Source organism: Melopsittacus undulatus, chromosome 3, assembly GCF_012275295.1.
Source record: "Melopsittacus undulatus isolate bMelUnd1 chromosome 3, bMelUnd1.mat.Z, whole genome shotgun sequence".
Taxonomy (NCBI): domain Eukaryota; kingdom Metazoa; phylum Chordata; class Aves; order Psittaciformes; family Psittaculidae; genus Melopsittacus; species Melopsittacus undulatus.
Window position 1 is genome coordinate 90,084,748 of NC_047529.1, and position 14,959 is coordinate 90,099,706.

The 14,959-nt window shown below is 40.0% G+C and overlaps 1 protein-coding gene across 1 annotated transcript in view; it reads right to left on the bottom strand.

Annotated features, from left to right (window-relative positions):
• Positions 1 to 14,959, bottom strand: part of PCNX2 (pecanex 2) — a 154,901-nt gene that overhangs the window by 129,223 nt on the left and 10,719 nt on the right. Inside the window, exons 4-8 of the mRNA XM_005146038.3 lie at positions 14,404 to 14,440; positions 12,199 to 13,488; positions 4,721 to 4,868; positions 4,407 to 4,552; positions 3,123 to 3,216 (exon numbers count right to left, since the gene is read on the bottom strand). Coding sequence (XP_005146095.2) covers positions 3,123 to 3,216; positions 4,407 to 4,552; positions 4,721 to 4,868; positions 12,199 to 13,488; positions 14,404 to 14,440 — 1,715 coding nt within the window. The remainder of the gene's footprint in view (positions 1 to 3,122; positions 3,217 to 4,406; positions 4,553 to 4,720; positions 4,869 to 12,198; positions 13,489 to 14,403; positions 14,441 to 14,959) is intronic.

The following is a 14,959-nucleotide window of genomic DNA, read 5'->3' on the forward strand; positions in this document are numbered from 1 at the left end:
ACAGCATTAATTCTGTGACAGAACAGCATTGTTAAAATTTTGCATTATTTGTGAGAAATGAATTTCCAAAGGCATGCCAAGAAGATAAAATGTTTACATGCCATTGAAATACTACTTTAATTTCAGTTCCTAATAATCTGTTGTGAAATGCCTGTTAAGACATTAAGAGCAGTTAATAATTTACTACTGAGCAGACAATAGTAACACTCAATAGACAGAAATAGCAAGTTATAATTTGAATTACAGATTGTTAAACATTAGTCTGATTCAAGGCTTTCTTTAAGGGTTTCTTTTGAATGATATTTAAATACCTTCTCCAGTTTTGCATAACTTAGTTAAAAGGTTTTTACCTATGGCCAATTCATAAGACAATTATGTTATTTTGGACAAACCAGCCAAAGTTCATACCCTCCCCAGTCAAAATTCCTTCCCCTTTCATAAGCTGCATTGTTAGTCACAGAAGTACCACAGCTCCTAGTAGGGCACTGCCTCTGATCTGCTGCTGCTCCCAACAACACCCCCAAAGCAAGAAATCTCTTGCCATCACCTGGCCTATCATCATCAGGGCACGGTCTATGCTTATCCACATAGTTACTCCACTGACTCAGCTCAGTTTGACATTTTCCATTTAGGAGCAGCTTAAGAGTGCAAAGCCAGCATGACTGGTGAAGTGTTTTAAGAGCTTATACACAACTACTGCAGACCTATCTATCGTTCTCCGTAAGCTTATTTGAGACTAAATCTGGGCTCCCCAAGATCAGAACCCTATCCCTTCTGTTCAAGGAGGATGCCACCTCTTATGTCCAGGCATTTTCTCCCTCATCCCCTGACTTCAACCTGATCGAGATGGCTCATTCATAGATTCAGACACTAAGCCTAAAGCTGTTGTTCCTGCATCTCGAGTAGATATGAAGTACTATCAATGTCATTGTCTTCTCCTTAGTAAACTTTCTGATGGGCTGAGAGATAAGCCAAAGATATCTCATAGGGGTTTCCCATGACTCTTTTCTAATATACTTTCATAATAGCAGCATCTCCTGTTTGTATGGACTACTCGCACAAGAAACATCACCACAGGAGAGCCCACCCTCAAGAGATTAAATTTTGTCAAGAGCTCTCCATGGACAGACATACTGTGACTGGAACAAGCAATCATTGATTATGCTTTGTGCTTTTTGTTATTCTGTTTACTCTTTTCTTCAGTAATAAAAAGATCACTAATTAATAGGTGTAATTATTTGTCTTATCTTTAACCAGGGATAAGAAATTAACCTAAGTGATGTGCAGGCCTGCAGGTGGGAATAGGGGAAAGGGGTAAAGATGGTCTTTCCTGAATTGTCCTTAAAGCAGATTTGCTGCTCTGTTTTCTATATGCTGTAAGTGTTCCATACTATCTAAATACAAAATTACACGATGGTGAACACTTGAAGAAAAAACAAAAACCATTTTCTTCCTGTACTACCCTTCAATCTACGTATAGATGGCAGGAATTGCCCATTAAACAAATAGCTCTAACTAACCTCTCTGGCCTAAACATATCACAAACCAGTACGGGCACACTTCACGCTTCCTTGTCCTTTCTCCTTGTTTTTTGTGTGAATTTCTGCTTTGTACTTTCCTTCATGCTGCTCTGTTCTTGGAAAAGCTTGTGTTCTGTCTTTCCATTGACTTCCATATGGAAACAGTCCTGGGAACCCTCTTGTCTTCGCAGATTTGTTCTGCTCCCCAGCCTGAACTGTCACTGTACTCCCAAGATTTCCAGGTAAGGTGCTAACCTTTAGAAATTAAGTGCATGTAAGTGACTGCAAAGCATATCTGAACTTGATTTTATTAACAATGTTTAGCAGACTCCTTAAAAATAAATCACATCCCTAGAGGTCTGCAAAGGACAAACTAAAAGTCAGCACTTAACATAATACAGGAAAACAGTGATATCACATAAGTAGCTAGCAAAGACAAATTAAAGACACCTTATACGAGCAGGAAGATTGTTCTTTCGATAAAAAAAGATTAACTGATAAACGTCAGGGGACAGAGAGTAAAATATTTCTGAATTTAGGACAGATTCAAGTTCATAGCTACATGATGGGGGAAGAAGGTGCAAGGTGAAATAAAGAGTTGCAAGAGTTAAACAGCCCCAAAGTAAAATGTTTGATTTTAGGTCAAAATTGAACTCTACTGGGTCAGGGGCATTTTGTTGCTGCTGTTCAGTTTTTATTTCAGTTTTCTAAAGACAGAACATTTCTACTGTAGATGAACTCAAAATTATTATTGTTTTTAATCTTTGCTCACTGACTATTAAAAGCATTATATTCTTGTGTCTCATACTAGCATTCTATCTAAAATGCTAACACTGCTCTTAACGTGGTCCCAAGCTTTTCAAAAGTCTCCACTGAAAGCCGAACACCTGAGGAACAGTATTTACTATTAATAATGACCCTTCTCACCACCTCATTCAACTTTTTCAAATGCGGTATAACAATGTGAAAAACATCAAATTGTTTAATAAAAATACTAGTTGAAAGAGTTAAAATAGTTAAAATTCTTTTTACAGATTAGCAAACAACAGATCATATAGGAGAGCACAGAAACCACAGTAATGAATATGGGTTTTATGTGGATCTCTCTAAAAAGACCTTTGAAAAAGTAAAATTGTTCGGATACTTCCTCAGAGTGGCAAACTACCATTAGAGATTTCATGCAAGGTGAAAGGCTCTGCTGCTAGAATCAACAGGAAGCAGTGTCACTGGCTGATACTGATGCAGCACTAAAAATTTACAAAGGACCCAACAGGCATGGGAATGTGCAAGACAAAGCTGAGAGAATAGTTGGTAACAGTCCCACTTACTTTATCTTATTTATAATCACCACACTTGACTCTGGCTATTCCCAGAAAGTAATGAAAGTAGTTCTGGTCTTCTTTTTCACTTTTCTTTATCAGTATTCTTACAAAGCAGTCACTGTTCTAGCACAAAACAAAAATGCATGCTTTGATGTCTCTAGAAGAGGCTAGCACATTTATTCTCTCGTACTCTTAACATGCATCTTTCACAGCTACAATCAGTTTCACAGCTTCTAGCAAAGAAAACTTTTAACGTTTTTGGAAATACAGGCTTACTTACTGAGCATTTGAAATACAATCACAATTTGATAGCTGATGTCGAAAATTTCCTTCCTTCTGACAGCCAGCCTTTAAATAACAGGATCTGATTTCCCCTTTAGAAATTAGAGGGAAAAAATAAAATCAGTTCAGTGATGTGATCATTTCTTTTACATACAAAGTTTATAAAAAGTACATTTTAGGTCAGGCACATTTATAAACACGCTTTTTAGTCTGTGTACTAGGCTTATTTTAGACCTTAGAAACCAAATTAACATTTGAACTGAAATTCTGAGACAAATCTAAACACACAAGTTACAGTGAAAATCTAAAAGATATGTATAGTAAGAGCAAAGGCCATCTATCAACATAAGTCCAATGTAAAATGTGAAATAATAGAATTTTTTCTTTTAGTTCACAAAGTTGAGGTCAGCAGGGAAAAACTGTTAAAAGTGTAACCAGTGCCACTCCTTCTTTGCATATGCAGCAACAAGTGAAGGGTCACTGCTCACTGACCCAGAGGCCATGCTATCCGCCTGACTGGAAGCTGCTGCTCTTAATCCCAGAGCCCACCAGGGAGCTACAGGGCTGCAAGCAGGGCTGGGAACTGGCAGAAAACCAAAGCATCTCTGGAGCTACAAACCCAGCTATCAGGAGCACTCAATTCCATACCGGTTTTGAAGGCAGCTTTAAGGAATACACAGCTTTTGGGACAGCTGCCTTTCACAGGTATGGGCCAGAACATCACCAGGCACTACACCAAGTTCAAACAGCCAGTCACTGAGTATATCACAGCTTCAGGCTGTAGGAATAGCTGCAGAGCAGCAGCATATCAAGCACAGGCTCAGGACATGACCTGGTCACTCGTAATTCTCTTGGAAGAGGTAGCAGACCACAACTCTGACTAAGGGCAACTATCACGTTAGAGAGAGCAACATGTGAGCCAGCCAAAAAGCAGAACAGTAAAGAGGAGGAACATTTTGCTCAGCCAGGCCAGTGTAAAACCCTTCACCAGGCAGAAAGAGACAATGGTGGTTCTGCAAAGACAGAAGTAGTCTTCTGGCCTAGCCAACATTTTCTGAGGATGATGTTTGGAAGATACTTCATGCACTGTGTAAGTCTCAGGTCTCTGATGGTCACTGGTGGATTTTGAAAACTCCACGTATTGCTGACCTGACTTTAAATTACTTATCCCTTTTCTTTGATTTACACAAAAAAACAGGTAAAAGAAATATCCTTCCAGGGCATCCAAAGTTTCTTTAGAATTTCCTCACACATTTTAATTATTCCAACTACAGAAACTCACCATTTTCATCTATGAACACGTGCATTGCATCCACGGATAGCTCATCTTGCACAGACGCCTCAGGTCCACTTATTACTTGCAAGACAGAGCTGTCTTGCTGAGAAGTTACCCGGTAGATTATCTGCCTTTGCCTGCTGCCCTGGTAACTTGACACAAAAATGTTTCAAAACTACTATGAGGAACTTTTTTCTTGTTTTCAATAAAACAAAAAGAAAGAGAGGTTAATTAAAAGTTTATGTCATTTCTACTCGGTGAAACAAAACAGCTTACATCATAACTTTGAAGTACAAGATTGTAAAGTAAACTGGCCTTACAGTGCTGCAAATTTGGCAGACTCTGGTAGCACCGGACTAGTACTAGCACGATCTTGGCTTTGTACATCTGATCTTTCCTGTTTAGGAAGTTGCTCACAGTGCTTTTCTGTTCCCACCACTTCTTCTTTTCTCTCCGTCATCTGGCTATCTGGAAAACAGAGCAGTGAAGTGGAGCCACACTCTGCAGATGACAGTCAAGAGTTTTGTTTATTATCTACTGAACAAGAACACCTAAAAGAGAAAAGCTAAATACTACAATAAGTGCTAGTCTTATGGAAAACACTAAAAGTACTTAAAACAATACAATCACAGAAATCTAGATGAGGAGGTACTTTGACTTCAGGAAGCTGCGTGAATGAGCTGACAAGCTATGTGAAGCAAAGGACAAACCAGAGAGAATTTCTGCTTTGCTTCTCCTGTTGTTTAAGAGGAAAGCAATCTGTCCCTAACCTAGAATGCTAAAAGGCTGCTTCCCTGGGGGCCATAATTTGTTCCCAAGCTGTGTATAGCAGCAGCAGCAAACCAGAAGCACTGGACCATTCCCCTTTTACAAAAGGGAAAGCAGCACCTTCAAAGAAAATAGAGCTCTTGGATGGGAAAGCACCTACATGTCTAATACCTCTTCTCCACTGGCCACACTCCTGATGCAGGACAATGGACAAATTGGCTAAGCATGTTCACAGTAGATTTTTGCATGCTTGGAAAATACAGAACTCTAGATTTTAAAACAAACATGATGAACTTACCAGATTTCTACTACTTTGAATACCAATTACATTTATATTACCTCTCTACACATGCATGTCATTTACTTACACATGTGAACGACTTTCAAGCAATAGTCTTTTTAGTTACTAACATTCATATAGAATAGCAAAACATTTTGTAACATTTTGTGCTTTGACTGCAAACAAAAAGAGTTATCTGTTAGGCTTTTAAAGTGCAACTAAGACATTGATTTCATCAGCACCATGTGCAGTTGCAGAGTTAAATACTTTGAAAGAAAAATACAGTACTAACCTGTATTGAAATGTACTTACTCAGATTTCTTGCAATACCTGCTGTTTAAATACCTCAGAAATTTAATCAAGAAAGAAAAACACAAAACAACACAGAATTATTTCCCTTCCCCTCCCCCCCCAAAAAAAACCAACTGTTAAAATGTATTTCCTACCATTACAGCCACCATCCTAACCTGCAAGAGCCACCAATCAAGAAACAGTGGTGTCCTAGCTAAGACAGTCTGAGGATAAAGCAGATTCAAGGCTTGTAGAGAGACATAATAATATCTTTTATTGGGCCAACTGATGCAGCTGAAAAAAAAGCAAAAAAGCGTTGGGATAGGCAGACCTTTCAAATCATCTGTCTTGTCTTCCTCCAGCTATACTAATTGATCTAATAATACATCACTTCTATAAACAAACCTCTTTCATGAGTTAAGACATCTCCACACCAGTATCAATTCACAGGGCATACCCCTCTAATACCTTAAAGCCTGAGACACACATAAGTACTTTCCACTGCAGACACTTGACATTTACTTTTGGGAAGGGGGAAGGAAAAGAGGAAGAATCCAGAAGCATAAGAACAACTTCAACTGTATGACCACACAGCGTTTTTTTCAGCTTCCACAAGGGGGGGAAAAATAAATCTCACTAAAACATTGCCAACATTCCGAGTCTCCCCCTGTTTCCTGTGGCACACAATGACCAGGGATCCCTACTTATTGTGCAATAAATACAATGAGTGTAAGGTTGGTTTAGGGAAATCTTGTGCGTGTCTCTTCTGCATGGAGAGAAAATTCAATAGGTCTTCCAGACCTTCTATTTAGGAGGAGAAAAAAAAAAGTCAGGGAGGGAAGCAGGCAACTTTATTTTTTTATTTTCCTAATTAAAGATTTAAAGTCCATTTTAAACAGAAACTGTGCCTTATTTAACCGTGGCATTAGTGAAGTGTCCCCTTAATGATGTAACTATAGCTGAGGGAGGTGACAGAGCCACAGACACCTAATCAAAATCACCTTCTAAAGGCCTGGGCTCCTCAAGCCATAAGAATAATTGATAGAGATCAGAAACTGTGGTTTTAATAATCTAATTGGTCCCATATTGCCCAAAACTAGCTCTAGGGCTAGAATAATTAAAAAGACTATTTAATTTGATTATCTAGTGGTTTTAGAAAATGCCTCTTTCTTTTCCATTCCAAACCACAAGCCTTGCAGACTTATTTTCCCTGCAGTGGTAAAGAGCTGTAATAACAAAAACATAAACATACTGCTTCTTACAGGCTTTATATGCCAATCAGACAACACCATTATAATGAGTACTTCCAGCACAGGAAAGGTGGGCCACGATAGGTTTGTGACCAGGTTTCATGATTATTACTCATTTTCTTCGAAGTGACTTACACCTTCAGTATTTAAATGGAGATAGTGGTGTCTAGACTGGGAGTGTTCTGCCAGGGTACGTAATCTACTCCACATCACCAAAAGCTCCCTGCATGGAAATTTGTGCTGGCAAAGCTGAAATGACTAGCAAAAACTCTGCAAGAGCAAGAGAAGAGTAAAAAGCAAAACATGGCAGTGCACCTGAACCTTCCCTGTGGCCTCCTACTATAGCCATTTATCCTGAGCCACTGTTCCACGTGCCTCTGGCGTACACACGGCTGGGCTCACAGAATTCCCCAAGATTGGCAACTAATTTCATGATTTATCTGAAAATTACATGCCAAATGACTCAGGTATGTGAGGCATAACTATCAGAAATCATGGCTAAGTCAGGCTTGGGAAAGGATGATTCAGAGGAGTCCTGCACAAACAACCAGGTTTTAGTCTGTATATAATTTTCCTATTTTGATTGAGCACAAAATACGTCCTTTAGTTATCCTGGTAAAAGTCTTATTGAGATAAGCATTTCTTATACACTCCATATGGGTATAAGATACTTTCTGTAAACATTTTTATCTGCACTGAAGAGTTGTAACAGCATAGTAACATGTGGAAATGTAACATCCCAACACTAACAAATGAAACAATTCAAACTAACAATTCAAATACAGTCATGCTACCAAAATTTCCTTTGCCATGTAACTTGCCACTTGCAGAACAAATTTTGGGTACCCCAAATCATCTCTGCAGACAACCTTTTCATTCACACTGGCAGGAGGCTGAAAAGTTGTACAGTTGAGATGGAGCAGCCTCTGTACGAAAAGTAATGACAATAACCAACTGCCAGTGTATCTCAACTTTCATGTTATCTTATTAGGCAATTAAAATGAAGTTTTATTGGTCTGTAACTTTTCTCCAAAAATATTTTTACTGTTTTGTGCCATCTCTCCAGAATCTCCCAGGCATTTTCCCTCATCTTTCACTTGTATATCCCTATTCTAGTCTCTGTAACTCACTCCTCCAAATAAAAATGCCACTGCTGTCAATTTCAAATGCCATCTGGTTTGAAATCTGGTCAAGCAGAATTAAGCTAATTAAGGCTGAGACTCTTCTGTTCATTAATTGCTGTGCTACAGAATCTATTTCCTTCCGTAATACTATGCTTCAAAATAGAAAGTGTCACTTTAAAATATATTTATTGCCTGTTTGAGTGCAGAGATAACTTATTTCAAATTGTGCTATGATTTTGCTAGTACCAGCATGAAAAAAAGCTCTCTATGAGTCGTGAGCTGTCCCATTCATATCCTAAGGATATTCCCAACCCTTTCTTCACTGACTGTTTCAGCAGAAGCATCTCACTTATGTGCTTTATTCTCAACCCAAATTTGCCTATTATGCCACAAACATATTAAAAGAACCTGATACTAAACCAAACAAAAGTCCAAAAATTGCTATAAGAGTTTAACATGGGTACTAAAGAATTACATGGGATTACCCATAATCAGGATTACTACATTAATCCTGGAGCAATAGGAAAAACTAGTGATACTCACTGTACCTGTTACAGGACAGGGAGAGTTAAGCACAAAAGTGACTTGCTCAGAACAATCTCCTAGGCCAGTAGAATTGCTGGGAACAAACTCAAGGATTTTGAGGTCTTAGTTAAGTAGTCTAATCGATATACTTAATAATTATGGCAGAACACAGACCTCTGGAAGTAACCTCATGGTTAGTTTACAGGTGTCAGCCTTGTCATCAAACTTACTACTACCTCTTTCATCTAAAGACTGAAACTTTAGTGTCTCAACCTGTCAAGCATTATACATGAAGTATCAGATTTAGAGAACTGAGTTTTGCACAATATTTCTTCCCCACCCTAAGAGGGGCATCAAATGCCACATGGTCCCTCCCTGGACCATGGGTAAGAGCTCTGATCCAGGGATGGCTCACAGCTGCTCCAAGACAAGAGCTGGTACCAGGTAGGACTTTGTGTCCTAGGTGCTACCTGCTGCCATCAAACTCCCCTGCTCTCCCCTCTCAACACGGCTCTCATTTGGGCTGGTGATTCAATGCACAAGATCCCTCTTCCCCATGATTACATGTCAAGCAGTAGGGCTTTTTCTCACACACAGGGGAAAAAAAACTGAGGAGTCTAAGAATATCCACAGGAGTACGGTTTAGTTTTTCATAGAAGGGTAATTGCTTGGGATCCAGAACTCACTTGAGGTTGTGGCTTGTGCACGGCCCAGAATGATGAGTACCTTTTCTAAAAAGAGCCTGCAAAAACATCTAAATTCAGGCCATACAGTCCTGGTTTAGGTCCTCTACCACTCCCATGGTAGGCTTTGCTCCCTTGCAATAGCATTGCCTGGCCTAGATTACAAACCAGCTGTACCAGAGGGGACATACATGAGAATTTGCCCGGCATAAATCTGATGCACAGCTGCTCTTACTTAGCTCCAGACATGCCGGAGGAACCCAAAGCAGCCAGTAAACCTGGCCTTATGCTTCTCGCAGACTGAAGAAAATTCACCCTCCAACAGGCTTTCATTATGTGGGTGGCACAAGCTTCATTCAGAGCTGAAAGGGAACTGCCCTGAAAGTCGTTTTTAGCAACGGTGTCAGTGGTACTTTCTTATGATCTAGAAGAGATGGGATGGTAACAGAACAGCTTTTAAATGGCCTTTTTATGTCCTGTATTTTTACACATTAAATCGGGCATTCTTGGTAGCATAAAGCAACGTTTAAATTTTATTGCACAGCATTTTACTGAGCTATCTATTAGCAAAGGCTTATGTGACCAGGATGATCTCCTGTTTTCACAGACTCAAGCTCTATGTGGGAGCACCTGTTACAGACCCATCCATGACATTCACTCAGTCACAAGACTGTTTTGATGAGCAGATTTCCCCACCTTCTCCAAAGTGTGCGAAATGTCAGCTCTCTTACACACAGCTCTGAACATCCAGCTTTCCAGGAATTTGACAAGTTCCTCACAGGCTAATAAACACCTTTGTGGGGTGCATCTCAGTCTCATTTGGACCAGTCATCTATTACCAGCTTTTGCCAATTACGCAGTTTGCAAGGCTAAAAGAACAAAAACCAAACACAAACAACCTCCTCCCTCAAAACAACTGATGCATAGCTTGACTTGCTCTGTATTCCACACACATACACTTGGGTTTTTTGAATAACCACTTTAATGTGGGAATAATGTTTATTCAGATCTGTTTTAAGATGCTGTTTTGTTAAAGAGTATTTGTAATTGCAAGGCTGTAAACAAATTAGAGGCTTTCTCATTCCTAAAATCCAGTTTTACTGTGGGGAAGCTGCCAGTAATAACTAATTTATTTTAGCAAACAGCACGTTCTGACTGCGTTAGAAAGCAAAGCCTACTTGCCCTTGAAAATAACTGCCTTTGAACTACCTCTCCCCTGCTTAAAGAGTTCTGATTGAATCTCCTTTTTCCCACAGCACTGGTCCAAGGTGCAGGAGAGACCTCACAGTGACAAAAGCCTCAGCCTCCCTCCCTGCTCCTGTGGGGCACCCCATTCCTGATCCTGCTCCTTTTTCAGGGTGACACTTGCTGTGCCCACACTGGAAATGAGCAGGGCCACTTAGTTATACATGTATGCAGCTCAACTTCACTGTCTCACAAACTTACGGACTTGAGAAAATAGGAAAGTAGAAAATTCAGTTCAGGTTGTTTAAGTAACAGCTTGCTTTGAGGGACAACCAGAATCCCTCTGCTTCCTCAAGATCCTGGTTTCCAATAAGAAGAATCTCATTTGTCAGCTCTAAAGCACAGTAACTACACACACGTTAATGAAGTTTTGGGCTTGTGTTTGGGGGTTTTTGTCACTGTGGAATCCAAGTTTGATTTATTCTGAACATCCATTGCATTCTTTTATGCAGCAATCTTCCCCATTTATATTACCTGAGGGAACTTGGCTGAAAGCTCTTTCTAGATTAGCTGCACTCTTTTTATTTAAACTTACTTCTGAAATTTTTAGCATTTTTTCAGCTAAGTCACCTCACACAAGTCAAATTATCATTACTCCTTCTTCTTGTCGAGGAATAGTAAAAAGTCACAACCTGCTTGCTGTGACCCTTGCACTGCTGTGTGCTGTTGCACAGGGAGAGGACCCTGCACCCCAGGGACCTGGCAGGACTTGCTGGGCTCAAGAGGGGACCAGCTGGGCAGGCTCTGGTGAAAATCAAGGCTTTCTCAGCACAGGTCTTGGGCAACTACAGAGCACCAAAGCCAGCCAAGCAGGCTGATAAACTTGATAGAGCAGGACAGAAACTGCTCTGCAGAGCAGTCTAAGAAGGAAAGATGGGAAAGACAGACCAGAAGGAAGGCACCAGGCCTAGGAGAACTTAAGAATGGACAAGTGGGTAGGTACTAGAGAAGTGAATGCAAGCTGTGGGGAGGCAACATCTTTAGCCAAGCTCAAGAGAGTGGAAAAGCCTAGAAAAGCAACAGTGGATTGCTATGAAGAACAAAGGGAAAGATGAAAGAGAAGCAATATTAAGAGGAAAGCAAATAAGGAGTTGCACAGGAGGGGAGTGGCTAATGTGAGAAGGGATGAATGCAGAAGGGAAGGCACAGAACTAGAAAGTGGAAGAAAAAAATAGATACAAGTGAAAGATGCAATGGTGTAGGGTGTAATGAATTGGGCTAGACGGATATAAGGAAAATCTTAAGAAAGGCAGAGTGAAAGCTAAATGGAATCTATAGGAAAACTGCAGCTGTACACATTTTTGTAGGATATTTTTGGTATTCCAACAATCCAGGCCTGCATGCTGTTCTAGTACAGAATACTAGATACGCACTGGACAATTACTGAGGTTAGCATTAGGTTTTCCAAAGGAAAAATTTTAATAAAATAAAATATTCAGAAAACTGCTGCTGACACTATCACACTTTCACTAAATCACCTTGTCCTACCAAGCCCACTCTTCCCTGGCCCTATTAGCAAAACCAGTTATCCACTGGGAATTTGCCCAACTACAGATCTCAGGATAAGCTGCTATAAATAATGTAACTAGTCACTTTTTAATTCCAAAGAGAGTTGTAAAAAAGGCATTATACCTCCAACAAGCCCATTTTCCTTTGTTGTCTCCATTTTGACAGTGGACTGATTAGATGTCTTCATTTTTGAGGTATTAATGGATTCTAGGAGGGACACAAACTCTAGAAAGTTAGACTCATTAGGCACTTGTCCTTCTTTAGCTTCTAGATCCGACTTAGAAGTTGGTAAGGTCTTTTCTTTGTCAGATACCTCCATGAAATTCTTACTTAAAAGCACATCCGTCCCGCTGTCTACGCTTAGCACCCGCATGTGCCTCTTTTCATGAGCAGTTCTGCAGGACTGTGGGTCTAGGTTCTGCAGGTCTTCCTTAGAAGTTAAATCCACAGTCTGGACATTTTCAGAAGCATTCTCCCGACTTGGATCTGAACAAGTGTTAGTTTCTAAAGGACTATTTGCTGGATTGCTGCTTTCCTTTACTGCATCACCCGATTCATAGCCAGAGCATTGGGTGGACAACAGCTCTGCTTGGAAAGCTTGTGGAGTTCTTTCACTTTCACTGACTTCTGGGAAAGCCTTACCTTTACTGTCATCAGACAAGTCAAAAGTGATAACAGGGATTCTGAGCTGTTCATTAGTTTGCTGAGTTGGCCAACCTGCCGTAACTATACCAGACTCAGGGGCTGAACTTGTTCTCTCAGTTGCCAGAGCCTTTAGGTGGACACAGCCTGACAGGTCTCTGAGGGTGGTGTCTGGTGTAGTACTCATTGTGATGACAATTTTAATGGGCTCACATAGCTGATCTCCAGGAAGAGAGTTGTCCACAACTGCAACAGCAGTCTCACTGTCTGAGCAATCAAGGTCCTCATGGATATTAGTGCCATTCCAAGAACTTTCCACGTGCTCGAGATCTTTGGTTGCAATGGCATTGCACTGTGGGCAGTAACTGGTAAAGCCTGTCTGTGGTGATACATCAGGCAGTTTCTCTCTTTTATAGCTTTTAGGATTACTCAAATGGTCTGAAATAACTGAATTTTCACTGTCCCATGGCTCTGAAGAAACCCCAGTCCTCAAAATATCACCTTGCGATGAAGAAATATTGGAGAAGTTTTTAGCTACATCCCTGTCCACAATAATATCTTGGGATCCATGCTGTCCATATGGCTGTCCATCTCCTCCTTCTTCATGTATTCCATTACAAGTAAGTGTTTCCATAGCAGCTGGTTTTGTCACTATTGGCGATGTGGTAGCACCTGAAGCAGAGGCTGTAGAAACAGGTAATATGTCTGTTTTGACACAGGGTGAGGTAGATGAAACTGGTGGTGCTGCCTGATCTTCTAATACTGTAACACCTAATAGAAAAATATATGGGAGTTAGGTCTCACAAACATGAACACTGTGCATCACTGAAGTATGATCTTTAGCTAGCAAAATCTGACCCAGAGCAGAGCAAAGGAAGCACAGATGATGTAGCTGATTAAAACAGCTCCTAAGCAAGCATCTTTTTTGTTAGCTACATGACTATATGATATAATATGACATATTATAATAGCAAGCTGGAATCCTTCCAGCTCAGGACAGGTATAGCAGCATGTCTATTTAACTTAAAGAATCAAAATAGCTCAAGAAACAGCTAATATTAAAACAAAAATGTTTTACAGAATTATCCCCATTTAGAGAGAGGTGAAAGAAAGAATAAGCCAGTGCAGCAGAAGTCTGTTGCATCGTTTTGTGTCATTCTTAAATGGTCCCATAGGGTACGGTGATTAACCTTAACAAAAAGGAAATATATTGAAACTTCTCAAGCACTGGAACTGTAGGCAAAGCAAGGTGTGCTGGATAATACACTACAGAGCTAAAGCTGAACAATCACAAGAGGAGTCTACAGTAAGAAGATATGTAAGAGCTTTAAGATGTGATCTGATCATTGGCTTCCTGGTTTACTGCTTTGCAGAAGCACACAGCTTCCCAAGGATGAGTGGAGAAGGTTCTTTCGTCTATCTCTCTATGTCAAAATGTGGAGACCTACTTGCATGCTCACCAAAAGGCTGCATCCCAACAGCTTGGCTGCTAGCTAAGAAAGCTTAGTCTGTTAGATTTTCCTTGAGATTCTGTACTCTCAAACTTTTCTATTCAGCTACTAACATGGCACACAATGGAACCTGCTGTGGGTCCTCTCTGTCTTCTTTCCTTTTTTTTTTTTTTTTTTTTGCAGCAAGCAATGATTAAACAAAATTTTAAAGGGATTGATAAAGCCTTTAAGATACCTCTGAGATCTTCAATAGTTTCCCGTGTTGGCAGCTCCTAAAAATAAAAAGGAACACACAAAATTAGCACAGGCATTTATTAAATTACATCAGAAAACACATCTATCAAAGCAATAGCTACCTAATCAAAGGTTAACTACAGAATTGGTAAGTTGCTTAACATCACAGAAATTTGGACCTGTACCTTGCATTAAATGCAAGGGGTGGGTGAGAGAGATGGTTGTAGAACAGTCATACTCCAAATTGCATCACTGCAATTGTGTGTGATGTTTGGGGAGGGGGGAAACAAGATTTTTTTTAAAACATTTTGCACTGCCTAATCCAGATTTTTTGTGTTTTCAATCATTAAGGAATGCAATGTTCTGTTCCATGTTTCCAGCTATGTGTTTCCAAAAGACTAAAATGTGGTCTCCAGTAATTGGTAATAATTTCTCAGTGGAAAACTAGAGGAAAGAGCCATTAAATTAACTTAGAATAATTTATATTGCAAGGAAGCTTTTGAGTTCATTTTGTACATATCCCCTCTGCCATACACACACACTCAAAGCAGGTACAG